Source organism: Stylophora pistillata, chromosome 8 (assembly GCF_964205215.1).
Source record: "Stylophora pistillata chromosome 8, jaStyPist1.2, whole genome shotgun sequence".
In the NCBI taxonomy this organism is placed as follows: Eukaryota; Metazoa; Cnidaria; class Anthozoa; order Scleractinia; family Pocilloporidae; genus Stylophora; species Stylophora pistillata.
This window is the reverse complement of record NC_142526.1, coordinates 30,099,082-30,113,793: the sequence shown is the minus strand read 5'-3', so window position 1 is coordinate 30,113,793 and position 14,712 is coordinate 30,099,082. Positions and strand designations below refer to the sequence as shown.

The following is a 14,712-nucleotide window of genomic DNA, read 5'->3' as shown; positions in this document are numbered from 1 at the left end:
GTTGTGGAAGACCTTGCCTAGTTCAACAGCCTGTAATTTATAGTTCTTCGTGGAACGCTGCGTTGGCGTAGCTGCTCAGTCAAGAAGTAGAATTTGCCTCGGGCTATTAAAAGCTTTGCCAGACTTTTTTTCCATGGAAGTTTTTTTTGAAGAGAAGGCATAATTATTTAAAAACGTGTTTCCTTGCAATCGTTGTTCATTTGTATTATAGAGGCCCTATGGTTTCTGGAATTCCACCAAGGGAAGCCAGCGATCGCCTGGGAATTTTCCAAGCTCGGTTTGATGAGCTTTGGAGAAAATATGAAACATACTCGGGTAAGTTGAGAATTTTAGGGACAGACTAAAAGGAGAGGTCATAGGGATTACATGAAGATGATCTTCTCTTTTTTTTGCTGCTATGGATGTCTTGTCGAATATGATTGAACCGCGCTATACTTGAATAATAGATTCCAAGTTATCTCGCGTCTTGAATTGTAATAGATTCACAAATGACGTCAAATGTGGTAAGAACAAAAGAGTAGCACTTGAGGGGCGGCCGAGTGTGTCACTTGTTGTACTATTCGTTTCATACGACAAAGTAGCAAATGTTGTCGATGGTGACATTATCTATGCACCTGTGCTCCAAGAGAACATAGAGAGAGAGAGAGAGAGGAGAGAAAAGACGTAGTGGCTTTATGGTCAGTGCACTGGACTCCCGGTCGAGAGGTTTGGGGTCGAGAAATGCTGGGGAGGGTAACCTTGCGATGGACTGGCATCCCATTCAGGGGAGGAGTAGTGAGACTCCTAGTCGCTTCATACCAAGGAAACCGGGATGAACTCCGGCTTGGTGGGGCACTAGGCTCGAGTACACACTTTGCGCCAAGAACCAATCAAAATGTGTGTACTGTGCAGCTTATGGTCTAAAGTTTCCTATACGCCACGTTTCTGTGGAATCGCCAAATGGAAGCTTGTTAATTGAAATTTTAGGCAAGTGTTACAGCCAGGAGTGCTTTGACTGAGCTTTCTAAATGAGCAATTGAGAAATGTGTAGACGTTTATCATGTTTCTGTTATTGTTGGTGTTTTGTTTTGTTTTCTTAATCGCTGATTTTGATTTTAATACATTTTCATTGCACAAGGTGGCGAGGAGCTCTTTGGTTTGACTGTCACTGAATATCCGAACTTGCAGAGAATCCGAAAAGAACTGGGACTTCTTCAGAAGCTTTACAACTTATACAACGCTGTCATTGAGAACGTGAACGGCTACTATGATATCCTGTGGCAAGAAATTGACATTGAAAAGATCAACAATGAACTGCTGGAATATCAGAACAGGTAAGCGGTTAAATTCGCGGTTATCCATCGAACTGGCCATGACTCAACACTTTCATCATTTGTGGCTTTTTAATACAGGATTCGTAAACTTCCCAAAGCTCTGAAGGAGTGGCAAGCCTTTCTGGATCTGAAGAAGACCATTGATGATTTCAGCGAGTGTTGTCCCCTTCTTGAGATGATGGCACACAAGGCTATGAAACAGAGACATTGGGAAAGAATTTCAACCATTACTGGTGTCACACTGGACGTGGAGTCGGAAACGTTTCAGTTGAGACAACTAATGAGTGCACCTCTGTTACCAAACAAAGAAGACATCGAGGTATGTAAGACAATAGGCCAGCTTTCAGAGAACTGTTTTGATTATTGCGCAAATTATTTTGCGAGTGATTTATTTTCACCGAGAAACTGCTGTTTCTAACTTAGGGAGAAGCAGGAAGAGATGCACCTTTATTTCTTTAAATTACCCACACGCTTCTTTCGGGTTTTACAACGAAGCAGAGCACTCTCCAGGCTTTCTTTTCGAGTAAAGTGTTGCCACGCAAACTGAAATAAAGTGCAAAAAATTTGGGACACATCTTGTTCTCGTTGATCCAAACACAGTCCTTTGTAATCGTCTATGATTTTGCGCTTATGAGCATCTTTCAAGGTCTTTTGTTGTTTATAACACTGTTACAATTTTTTAGCTATTACTGACATAGAGCAATCAATATTGATGATCCTGGTAATATGCAAGACGTATTTCACATATGAACTTCGTTAAGACGTGGCTCACCGTAGAATCTGTGTGGCCTAGTGGTAGAGCTTGTGACGTAGTGGTAGAGCTTGTGACGTAGTGGTAGAGCGCGTGACGTAGTGGTAGAGCGTGTGACGTAGTGGTAGAGCGTGTGACGTAGTGGTAGAGCGTGTGACGTAGTGGTAGAGCGTGTGACGTAGTGGTAGAGCGCGAATCCGCAGGGTTCAGGTTCGATTCCTCGTGGGGAGTCAATTTTTTTCCATCGTCTCACCTTCGTGACAAGAAGAAAAAATACCTTTCGCTCTGACGAAGGACTAATGCTCGAAATGTCAGCTTTGAAACTCTTTACGGTGGCCAATTTACTTTATCAACTCAGTTGATAAAACCAAAATTACTTTGTCACTCCCACCGATGCAGCATCACAGTTTCGTAAGAAACCAACCCGTTTTGTTCAAGAAGAAAAAACATCCGTCTTTATTGTTATTTCTTACAGGATGTTTGCATTGCGGCCGTTAAAGAGCGTGACATTGACTTTAAGTTGAAGGGTGTCGTGACTGAATGGAGCACGCAAGTGTTTGCGTTCTCAAACTTCAAGAATCGTGGCGAGCTGCTCCTCAAAGGAGCCGATACGTCTGACATTGTATCCTTAATGGAGGACAGTTTGATGATCCTTGGTTCTCTTTTAAGCAACAGGCAAGCCCTTTGTTTTCACTTATAGGGCTTTGTTGGCCAGTAGACCCATAACAATCATGGAGGATAGAGAAATGTTCCCAACGATCAGTTAGTAAACAGCCACGCACTTTTGCGGCAAAGCGAGCGAAATGAAGTTTCGCATTCGCTTTTCCGTTTGTAACGCGCCAGTGTTTACTAACTGAACGCTTTAATAAGGCAAGAACAAAGTAAAAACAAAGCAAAACAAAACAAAAAGAAAAACAAAAAAATAACTGGGAATTAAAAGTGACAATTGACTTACCATCGTTCTTTATTTAATGAATGCACTGTAAATTCTTTTTTCCCCGCTTATGAAATGAACAGTATCGGTTGAATTTTTCTACGGTCGTTTGTTTGTTTGTTTTTTTAATAATTATTATACAATCCCATTCCTAAAACAAAACAAAAGAAAGGTAAAAAAGTGAAACACTACCGATACTTTTTTGGTGGTTTTTTTTTTCCCACTGTACGCGGTTGGTTTAACAGGAATGTTTTCTATTTCTTTACAGGTACAATGCTCCATTCAAAGCTGAAATCCAAAAGTGGGTGGCAAAACTAACGGGATCCACGGAGATTATCGAGAACTGGCTTGTGGTGCAGAACTTGTGGGTTTACTTGGAGGCAGTGTTTGTTGGTGGAGACATCGCCAAACAATTACCTCAGGTTTGTTTTGCGATTTGTTATGAGTTCCAGTATCCAATTGCGGTTGTACTGCACTCAGAGAGTCAAAAACATGACGTTTCCCCTTTTACTCTATGAGCTCCTTGACGCTACGTGGGTAAATAAAGTATTGATTGATTGATTGATTGATTACTCCCAGGATCTCGTTATTGATTCTCCTTACTGTCTGCTATGCAATTGTTATGATGTCACTTCGGAGAATTTGGTATTGGATCAACTAATACTCCCCAGATTAATATTTTCTCTATTTTTCTCTTTTCTGCTTGATATTGTATTGATATTGCAAGAAAGTTGAAGGGTTAGGCCAGACCTCAATGAACGCCTTGGGTTAGAAGGTCACCACTTCTGTCCGTGCAGCTTGCAATTGCGAACACTTCCGGTTCAAAATCAATCTTTGGGTAGTGGTTTAAGGAAGGAACACAAGTGAGCAATAACCGTCCTGAAGTGATGTAAAAAGGAGCATAACATTGGTTTAATTCAGTTCAACGAAGACCATATCTTCAGCAGTAGAGGTCTTGGGATCGAAAGTCTTTTCTCAACTCCCTAATGTTGTCACTACGTTATGATTTATGTGACGAGACAGTCGCTCAAAGCTATCTCGATTGCTTTGCTATCTCCCACAGGAAGCAAAACGTTTCAGTCAGATTGACAAATCATGGGTAAAGATTATGAGTCGAGCGCACGAGAACTCCAACGTAGTGCAGTGCTGCATGGGTGATGACACACTTGGACAACTGCTTCCACACATTCTGGAACAACTTGAGATTTGTCAGAAATCTCTGAGTGGGTAAGGAGAGAGAGGGAGAGTTTTAGATAATAACTACATCTGGGACTAGTTTTAATTTGGTAGTGAAGGGACTCTCTCCGTCTATTCGGAGAGGAGAATAAATGGCCTTTTGTATGAACTGCTAGAATTAAATGCTGGTCATTCTTAGAGGCTGAAGGGTTCATTTTACTTTTGATCATACATAGCTACCTTGAAAAGAAGCGACTTGTGTTCCCACGCTTTTTCTTCGTGTCCGACCCCGCCCTGTTGGAAATCTTGGGACAGGCCAGCGACTCTCATACCATTCAGGCTCATCTGCTGGGAGTGTTCGACAACGTGAAAACTGTCACGTTCCACGAAAAGGAATATGACAAGATTCTGGCCATCAATTCGCGCGAAGGGGAATCTGTTACTTTGGAGAACCCGGTTATGGCTCAGGTCAGTTTAACTGCTTATTTTTCACCTTTACTTATGCTGCGCGCTGCAGGATACGTGTGCCCTGGTAAGACAAAAAAGGATATGCAAGGCTTCTGTTGTACACGTCTTTACATTTTTACGGGATAAAGCTCTGGGTAAAATTAATAATTATGTGTCTGTTTAATTGTAGGGTAACGTGGAGGTGTGGCTGAACACACTGTTGAAAGAATCAGGGACTTCATTGCATTCCGTTATCCGAACTGCTTCGATCGCTATCAAGGATCCTAGTTTTAAGCTCAAAGATTTCATGGATAGTTACCCAGCACAGGTAGGTCACATTAATAATAATAATAATAATAATAATAATAATAATAATAATACTAATAATAATAATAATAATAATAATAATAATAATAATACTAATACTAATAATAATAATAATAATAATAATAATAATAATACTTGCAATACTTGCAGGGATATCAGAACTGACTTACGATGAAGACTTCCCTCTCCCAGATGATCGGACTATTAATATCATGTTTTAGTTGTTATTATTATTTAAGAAGTAAAACCACTTCATAACTTGGTATGTTACGGAAAATCGACGAAAAATCGAAACGAGAAAAACCCCGTCGTAGTGTTACAGCGATCTTAATCTTCTATCAGTTGTTCGTTTCTGATTACATTTTTTGTGGCACTTAGACATACATGTTTTGTCGCCTATTTGTTGTGGTTGGACTGTTTTAATTTGTTTTTTCTAACAGTTGGATCGACACATATATTGTTGAACGTAGTTCGGTAATCTGTTAAGTATTTCCTAACTTCCCCGCAGCGAGCGGTGGCACAGGGTTTCGCTGCAAATCTTTAAGCAATGAGCGTAGCCATACGCTGTATGTTTTTTTTATTTTTGCATTACTGTTAATTATCAAGTTACAAATGTGAAAAAATTCTGAAGGTGGCGAGAGGGCGACCAAGAGAAACTACAGGGCTTTTACATGACGTGCTCCTTCTAGCAAATAATTATATAACCACAGTTAAGATAAGTGGAGAGTGAGGCAGGGTAGAAATTGAGAAGAGTTAAAACGTTATTTTAACTTTTTAATATGTATTAAGCATAAATTATACGATTGTTCGTGTTTTATGACAGGTCGGTTTGCTTGGAATACAGATGATTTGGACAAGAGATGCTGAAGACTCGTTGACTTATGCTAAATCCAATAAAAAGGTAAGAATTATGAATTGTTTGAGCGTTATGTACCGAGTTGAGCACTGATGTTGTTTTCATGGCATCCCGGTCATCAGAGCTGTGCAACAATTAAAAAGACATTTAAGTCTTTTTCTCTGTAGACGAGTTGCCATTAAGGATAGCAAAGTCTAAGCGCATCATTTTATTTAAAAAACCCGCAACGTAAAGGTTTTTAACATATTGAAATGTGCCTATACGCGACAATTACCACTTACACAAGCGGATTATTAATTTTTTTAAAAGATAAATCTCACCTAGGGAGAGTCACTTGCACCTCGGGGCGTTCCCCTAACTACGCCTTTTGTGTAGTTGTATAAGAAAGGAGAAGAAAGTATGATCAGTGCCGCAAAAGTGAAGTGGAAAGGAACGCTGCAGTTCCAACACAGAGGCGGTCCACCAGTGCGACTTGTGAGTCAGAGATTGCCATTCGCGCATCGGCCTGTTCAGTCGCAGGCGGCCCTCTTCCATCGTCATCACAGACCGAAGGAGGCCAACAACAACAACAACAACAACAACAAAAATAATAGGAGTAAATCCGCGAACTTGTGTCACATGTTAGCTGCTATGTTTTTTCGTAGATCATGGATGAACGGAACCAGTTTTTCCTTAACATGCTGAACGAGTTGATCGAGGTAACCACGCAGGAACTGACCAAAGTGGAACGAGTCAAGTTCGAAACCCTTGTCACCATTCATGTTCATCAACGAGACATTTTTGATGAATTGGTAAGCCAGAGTTCATTTGTTGGTTTTTTTTTTATATATATATATACATATTGATTTTTAAGGATTAAATCAAAATCTAGATTTTAATCTTAATATTCAGAATTTAATTTTAATTGTTTCAAAAAACGCAACTGAGGAATATGGGAAACGTTTCGTTTAAAAGAAGTCGTAAATTATTATCAACGTGTTAAAGAAGACTAACGAAAGTAAAATTTCCCCAATGCTTCGAATTTGTTAAAATCTGAAAAAAAAAAAAAAAAAAAAGGAAAATTGAAAGAAAACCTTAAAGCCCTCACGAAAAAAGTCGTCAAACGGTTTGCCATGTTAATTACTTACGAGTTTACAAGTGAAGTCAACCATATATGATTGGTGTCCTTCGACGGGTTTTCGTTGTGTGGTCTTGCCACGCAGCGCGTTCTGTCACTCGACCCGTTTTTCCCTTGTCAGAGAGCGTGCTGCGTAGTAGAACCTAGCAACGGCTGCGGAAAAGCCTTCACATACATGATTTATATCCATTCCATCAACTTTTCACCAGTGCCGCAAGAATATCAAGGTACCGACAGATTTTGAATGGCTGAAACAGTCACGCTTCTACTTCCGCGAGGAGACTGATGAGTGCGTGGTGTCCATTACTGATGTGGATTTTGTCTATCAAAATGAATTCTTGGGGTGTACCGACAGACTTGTCATCACGCCTTTGACTGACAGGTATTATTCAATCTAAGGTTTTTTTTTTTTTTTTTCAAGAAATCTTTGCACCTTTTCCATCACTGTCACTTCTTTTTCGCGCGTAGAAGTTGTTGATCGCTCACGAGATGTGAAAAAAGAAATTCGCGAGAAACTAAAACGCAGGTTTATGGTCAGCGGATGGAGCACGCATCGCGAGAAGGTTCGAACTGTGGGCATGGTTATCTTTGGGTCATGTAGTCTTGCTCTTCTGGACTACCTTTCTAGTTCTTCTGGACAACCTTTCTAGTGACACGTAAACAAACAATGACCTTGGTTGTTTAGCAGAATGTTGTATGTCATTCACGAATGAATTATTTCTTTGTCACTACCTTAGGTGTTACATCACTCTAGCCCAGGCCCTCGGGATGTCAATGGGTGGTGCCCCCGCAGGGCCAGCGGGGACTGGAAAGACAGAGACAACTAAGGTGAGATCAAAAAGAAGATATTGGTATTCTCAGTGGCTGATGACATGATCCATTTAAGAGTTAGTTGTTAGAAAAGTCAGTGTCATTGAGCAAATGTACTTGGTGTTTGTTGTAGGACATGGGTAAAGCTTTGGGTAAATTTGTCGTCGTTTTCAACTGCTCGGATCAGATGGACTACCGTGGTCTGGGTCGAATCTACAAAGGTACCTTCTTGTCTCTGGCTCTGTTTAAGAATGACTTTTAAGGGGGAACAGAAAACGATGAAAAATGAATTCTGACTTCATTCACTTTTGATTTAATCTTTAAAATCATGCTTGTAGAAAAATTTGCAGTATCTTATTAGCACATTTTATGAGAATATTTCAACTTGTGGGTGAGATCAACTGAAAGAAGACCGCTATAAGTTTGCCATAAACATCATACTTAATCTCTTGGTTTTTCTTTTTTTAATTTATTCTCACTGTCAAGTTTTATGCACCTCGAAAAAATGTAGGCTAAAATTTTCAATTCCGTTATTTATTTATCGACAATATTTAATCAGGCTAACTCGGTGTAGTTGCAAGCTGGGTTGGGGCCTTTTGGTGCGGGGTGACGTGGTTTGGATTAAATATCACGCGATATTTGTACTCCAGAAATATCCGCGAAATTCGCCCGCATTGAAATAACAATTTGGCGTGTTGGATAATAAATCGTTTGTATTTTGACTCACCCTACGGGCTCGTCAAAATACCGCACAACTCATAAAAATACTCAGTGATATTACACAACAAAACGTCCGATAAGATATATTTATTCTTCATTCCATCAGGTTTGGCGCAGTCCGGAAGCTGGGGCTGTTTCGATGAGTTCAACCGCATTGAGCTGCCTGTACTGTCCGTGGCCGCTCAACAAATTCACGTGGTGCTCACGTGCAAGAAAGAGAGGAAAAAAATGTTCATTTTCACGGATGGCGATGAAGTTGATATGGATCCAGAGTTTGGTATCTTTTTGACAATGGTAAGTGTGAGGACAAGATACACCCATATTAAGCAAAAATATGTAAGATGTTTCCTTCAAATGATTATGAAATAAAAATTTGTTATTAATGACACTTATCGTATATTGTTTGGTGTTCCCTAGTGATTGTCTTTAGATGAGAGCAATATTTTGATTGGGAATCAGGTTGTGAAGGGAAACATGATGGAATTTACCTTTCATCGAAGATAATCAAAGTTGGAGTATCGTGTAGTGTTTTCCTTGCTAGATATCTGGGGCTCGCTAGGAATACAATGTTTCTTCATCACCTATCCTCGGATATATCTCTCCAAATGAAATATAAAATTGTGGTATGGCAGCTAGCAACGTTTGTGACCAAAACCGCGGGACACTTGGTTCTCTGGCGATAATAGTGATTTTTTAACTGTTTTGAATAGAACCCAGGCTATGCCGGTCGCCAAGAGCTGCCTGAAAATTTGAAGATCATGTTCCGTACAGTGGCCATGATGGTACCTGACAGACAGATCATTATCCGTGTCAAGCTTGCTGCTAGTGGTTTTATCAAAAACATCAACTTGTCCCAGAAATTCTTCACGTTGTACAAACTGTGCGAGGAACAGCTCACCAAACAGGTTTGTCTGATGTTTTTTATCCCGTTTCAATGGAGTTTTTAAATTGTTTGACAAACGGGTTGGTGATTTCTTCCAACACATAAATAAAAGTGCACGACCTTTCGTTACTGAGGTTGCAGTTCTTAAACAATCTTACCAAATTAAATAATAATTTTTTCGTAGTTGTTAATCTTTTATTTGACTTTTAACTCGCGTGAACGTAAAATTGTACTAGTATTTCGAGCAAGATGCGCGTCGAGAAATGTTTCAAGCATAAACTTTAACTTCCTAATTTTTTTGTTCTTAACCCCAGGTGCATTACGATTTCGGTCTTCGGAACATTTTGTCCGTGTTAAGGACTCTTGGAGCAGTGAAGAGAGCCAATCCTGAGGTAATGTGCTCGCTACTTCTACCTCTCTTCTCATCTTTCAATTAGTCGATTTTCAAGGGTATACGTGCAACGACATTCACTTTAAGTTGGTTACCCTGCTTAGCAAGAGCTCAGATGACTGCGTGGATTCTTAGCGCGCGTTTCTTGCGTGAGTGGTGTAGTCTCGTAGGCCGCGAATTTTCCTATTTCAGTAGTTTGAATAACTCACCTTTTTTTCTTGACTATGTTATTCTCATCGAGTGTCACCCTTGATTAACAACTCTTTGTACCAAACTCTTGTTTAGCAGACACACCTCTTTGTATCAAACCATCCCTGATAGCGGCTCTTAAAACTGTGATCAATCATGACCTCGTATTCTGCGTTTAAAATCCAGTGATTTTGTTGTTTCTCTTCTTTCAAAATCACCTAACAATTTTTTTGCTCCATTATTAGGATAGCGAAGATCGTATTGTGATGCGAGTGTTACGGGACATGAATTTGAGCAAGCTGGTTGACGAAGATGAACCACTTTTCATGAGTTTGATTGATGACTTGTTCCCAGGCCTCACTCTAGACAAAGCAGGGTACCCGGATATTGAACAAGCCATTGCTGACGCTGTCGAGGAAGTTAAACTTGTCAATCACGCCCCGTGGACACTCAAACTGATTCAGGTTTTACATATACTCTGTAATAATATTTCAGTCGACAGTTTTTCAGCTGGTCGTAGTTGCGGAAATATGGAGAATGAATGACTTAGATTGAAAACAACATAATAAAACTTTATGTTAAATTTTTAAATCCACAAATGGTTACCTGGCTCATTGATAGTGGAGAATGTACAAGTGTGGAGACAATTCTTTCTTGAAAATGCCCTTGGAGATATGAGATTTTTTTTCTAGTAGTGCTTGATAGTGTTATGTCGAGCTAACCGTGTCGTTTCTACTCACTAGCTCTATGAAACTCAGCGCGTTCGTCATGGTATGATGGCCCTGGGTCCCAGTGGTGCTGGAAAGACCAAGTGTATAAACATTCTGATGAAAGCCATGACACAGTGTGGGGCACCACACAAAGAGTACCGTATGAATCCTAAGGTAACATGACAACTGCGTTCTGCTTACTGATTTACCATGTTAACAAAAATTGTCTTTTAGACATTCGTTACTGGCGCGTGCTATAGAGGTTTTGCACAGCAGCCATGTTGGATGGCAGGAACAATGAAAATATTTTGCGTAAGAAAGAAAAAATTTTCCCATGGGTAAAATAATCTATTTTTAAAATCCTATTTAAAAAATAGGACCCTATATCTACCAGGCTAACGGTGGAGTTCTTCTGACGATTTACTGGGTTCGTGTGTGTCGCAAGACCTGGGTTGTACTTAATCAACATATAGTTTCAGCAATAGAGAAAGAACTGTATGCTTGAAATGCAGAAATTTAGCATTTCTTTTAGCACTTTGAGGACCGAGAGGCTTTCCTTGGCAAAAATATTTGGTGATTTTTGTTGATAACGGAGAAATTTGACGTTTACGTCAAATCAAGCGCTTATAGTCTTGTGTAATTAACAAATTGTCAGTGATGTAGCGTGGTCTGTACCCTTATCGAGAACGATATTCGTCATCACAGTGGTCAAAATGTTGCGGACTCACGGGGCGCTACCGAGATCACTCTAAACCACTGTCGATTTGTTTTTTTACCTCAATATCGACGTCAAATAAAACGATTCTTTCAGTGCGTGGCACGTTGACGCAAGCAGCGTCGTCTGTACTCTTCTCGACAACGGCAAACTGGCCAATTAGATCGTCGCGACATCACTGTCAATTGTGCTAAAACATTTCTTCTTCATATTAGGCAATCACTGCTCCTCAAATGTTTGGTCGACTGGACGTTTCCACCAATGACTGGACCGACGGAATCTTTTCCACGCTTTGGAGACGAACCCTGAGAGCAAAGAAGGTATTTATTTACACAAAGAGTGGAGTTTCTTCGTCTAGCATGATCTGGAGAGATTAAATCTTGGACTTTTCCGTTAAACTGTAAGGCGCTGTCGAATAGTACAGGAAATCATGCTCGAACGTTTGATACATTATTTGATTCTTTGTCCCGGACTTCAATGTACTTACTTGTCGTCTGACAAAAAATTACATTTTTTAGCTTGGTTTTTCAAAACTTAATAAACTGTAATCACAAGTTCCCCCTCAGCGTGCCCGCGAAACATTCAGATAAAAGAGGAAATACAATCTAGAGGAGAACTAAACGTTTCCTTTTAATGTTTAAATATCACTGAACATTTTTTACAAGGGAGAACACATATGGATTGTTTTGGACGGTCCTGTGGACGCTATCTGGATTGAAAATCTGAACAGTGTGTTGGATGACAACAAAACACTAACCTTGGCTAACGGTGATCGAATTCCAATGGCACCAAACTGCAAGGTTGTGTTCGAACCCCATAACATTGACAACGCCTCACCGGCCACAGTTTCAAGGTAAAACAACAATCCGTTTTTCGGGAAATTTACTGTGAAGAATAGCTGTTGTGAACTGTGTTATTAAAGCGCTCGTTGATTGAGTGTCATAAAACCAGGTTAAGTTATTCACAACGGTCAATCCGAAGAAAGGAAATTACATGTGAGAGCCGATGAGAACTCGAAGCGAAAACGACTAAACTGCCAAAAGCGCGGGAAAATGCGAGAGGCAAAGTCTGAATTGGTTTTAGTTTTGCTTCTGTTTAGTTGAGTTTTCTGGAGTTTTCTGAAATTACTCCAATACAAAACCTATGTAATAGTTGATAACTGTCGAAAGCCAGTTTAAAATTCTATCTCTAAGTGTGTTCTAATATCAACAATTCTATTATTCTTACGTTCTCTTGTATAGAAATGGTATGGTTTACATGAGTTCATCTGCGCTGGATTGGAGACCTATTTTAAAGGTTAGCTTTTTAGTTTTATCTCCTTTAACACTGCGTTTAGTCTTTAAAATTTATCATAAGACGTCTTTCGTGATTCGAAACTCGGGGAAATTAAAACATATTTGACTTAGACAATGATCGAACCGATTTGCATCAGATCATTTGTTGTTAAAAAAATTTTACTTTTCCTTTTAAGAGAAAAATCGTTTCTCCATACAGTGTCCGATTAATCCTTTAACTGCTAAGACTGACCATCATCTAATTTCTCCTTACGATATCACCCCTGAATCAAACATTAAGGACATGAGAATACAGGAAACGATCAACAACCAAAAAGGCTCTTGATTGTTCAACAAACTCTCCTTGTCATAACCTAAGAAATGTATTAAGTAAAATAAAGAGAATGTGCATACTGATTTAATTAAATTTTTCATCGTCAGGGATGGTTAAACACACGTCCACAACTCGAGGCTGATATCCTCTTCTCTCTGTTCGAGAGCGTGTTTGATGAACTGAGAACATTTGTTATCCAAAATTGTGTACCCAAGATGGAGGTTGGTGACACTTCAGCTCTAGTGTGTAACGCGCTTGATTTGCAGTGTTACTTGTAGGTCTACCCGGTTGACTACATTGAGGGTCCCCTATACTTTGCACGTGAAGCGTGATTGGGCGATTTTTTTTCTCGTGAATCGTGATTTGACTTTTTTTTTTTGTTAGCCGTGAATCGTGATTGAAGATGATAAGATCTTTTCATATCCGTGTGAACGAATTGTTTTATTTAAACGTGATCCATGAATTAAGAGCGGAATTAAAAGTGATTCGTGAACCATTTTGTTTTGCGTGATAAATTTCCGGTTATTTTATGGCTTTGGAAATGTTGGTATTGTTTTTGAACGGCTGTGGTTGGGTTTTGATAAGGGTGGGTGGACCAGGAGATGGACTTGATATGAATCGATAAAAATGATAAAACAGACCACTAGTAGTTCTTAAATAAATAACATAAGACATCAAGTCTTCTTTTTTTGCGTAATACTTGTCGAGACAAAAAAAAAAAAAAAAAAAAACTACGCGACTGAAGTTTTGCAAAGGGTTATAGGGGACCAACTACTTTGCCATGTTGGAAAAAGAAATTTGCCCAAGCAAATGGCTAGTGTAACCTCAGCCAAAGTAACTCATCTGTTGCCTGTTTTTTCTTTTTCCTTTCAGGTCCTTGAGTGTAACAACATCGTTCAAGCCATGAACATTCTAGAGGGTTTGATTCCGGGCGAGGATGCCCCAAAACAAGTCGATGCGAGTCATTTGGAAAAACTGTTCGTGTTTTCTCTCATGTGGAGTGTCGGAGCACTGCTTGAGCTTGAAGATCGTAAGAAGGTAACGGAGTGCAACGAGTTAAAAGAATTCAGCCTATTATTTATATATATATTTTTGTCACACAACTTCTTGAAAAACGTTTCATTAATGCAAAATGAAAGCACTATTATTCCCGTCATGGCGAGCTGATGAATCACGAACCCAAGAAGTTTCAAAGGTTTTGTTCCTATGCAAGTGATAAATCCTGCAAAAAAGGTTTTCAGAACTTGACCTCTACAACTCTTTGTGTCAACTAACTACATGTACTTTTTCTGGCCGTAATTGAGTTATGATATCTATAGTTCTCTCCATTTGTTATCACAGATGGAAGAATTTTTGAGTGGAAAAGGCAGCCTCAGTTTACCTCCAGCTGAAGGACAAGACACAATTTTTGAATACCTGGTGAACGAGGAAGGGGAATGGGAACATTGGTCACAAAGAGTAAGTTAATTCAAAAGCATATCACGTATCGTAAGACTGTAAAACATCGAGTCTTAAGAACCTCATTTATCATTGTTCAAAATTGACTATAAGGTTTGCAAACTTAGTTGAAAAAATTGTTTTAATTTCCATTTGCCCAATTTTTACGGCTCGACGCGCAATCAGATTGTCGGTGTATTTCACGCAAACAGAATCTTGTTCGCGTTTGCATTCTGATACCTAGTTCCGTCACGTGAAAGTTCTTTAAAGCGAGAATATTCCAACGCTGTAATTTTATTTCTTCTCAAGTTATGGCCTACTGCTATGA

General features: G+C 39.5%; 1 protein-coding gene across 2 annotated transcripts in view; it reads left to right on the top strand.

Annotated features, from left to right (window-relative positions):
* LOC111322569 (dynein axonemal heavy chain 5) overlaps window positions 1–14,712 on the top strand; it is a 67,247-nt gene that overhangs the window by 25,401 nt on the left and 27,134 nt on the right. For both annotated transcript variants that reach the window (XM_088731069.1, XM_088731068.1), the window contains exons 39-62: window positions 212–315; window positions 1,118–1,313; window positions 1,392–1,632; window positions 2,540–2,739; window positions 3,267–3,420; window positions 4,062–4,225; window positions 4,411–4,642; window positions 4,812–4,949; window positions 5,772–5,849; window positions 6,449–6,595; window positions 7,131–7,303; window positions 7,659–7,749; window positions 7,865–7,952; window positions 8,558–8,745; window positions 9,162–9,356; window positions 9,649–9,726; window positions 10,160–10,378; window positions 10,658–10,798; window positions 11,555–11,659; window positions 12,005–12,192; window positions 12,581–12,635; window positions 13,055–13,168; window positions 13,821–13,985; window positions 14,289–14,405. In XM_088731069.1, the coding sequence (XP_088587195.1) occupies window positions 212–315; window positions 1,118–1,313; window positions 1,392–1,632; window positions 2,540–2,739; window positions 3,267–3,420; window positions 4,062–4,225; window positions 4,411–4,642; window positions 4,812–4,949; window positions 5,772–5,849; window positions 6,449–6,595; window positions 7,131–7,303; window positions 7,659–7,749; window positions 7,865–7,952; window positions 8,558–8,745; window positions 9,162–9,356; window positions 9,649–9,726; window positions 10,160–10,378; window positions 10,658–10,798; window positions 11,555–11,659; window positions 12,005–12,192; window positions 12,581–12,635; window positions 13,055–13,168; window positions 13,821–13,985; window positions 14,289–14,405 (3,571 nt within the window). The remainder of the gene's footprint in view (window positions 1–211; window positions 316–1,117; window positions 1,314–1,391; window positions 1,633–2,539; window positions 2,740–3,266; window positions 3,421–4,061; window positions 4,226–4,410; window positions 4,643–4,811; window positions 4,950–5,771; window positions 5,850–6,448; window positions 6,596–7,130; window positions 7,304–7,658; window positions 7,750–7,864; window positions 7,953–8,557; window positions 8,746–9,161; window positions 9,357–9,648; window positions 9,727–10,159; window positions 10,379–10,657; window positions 10,799–11,554; window positions 11,660–12,004; window positions 12,193–12,580; window positions 12,636–13,054; window positions 13,169–13,820; window positions 13,986–14,288; window positions 14,406–14,712) is intronic.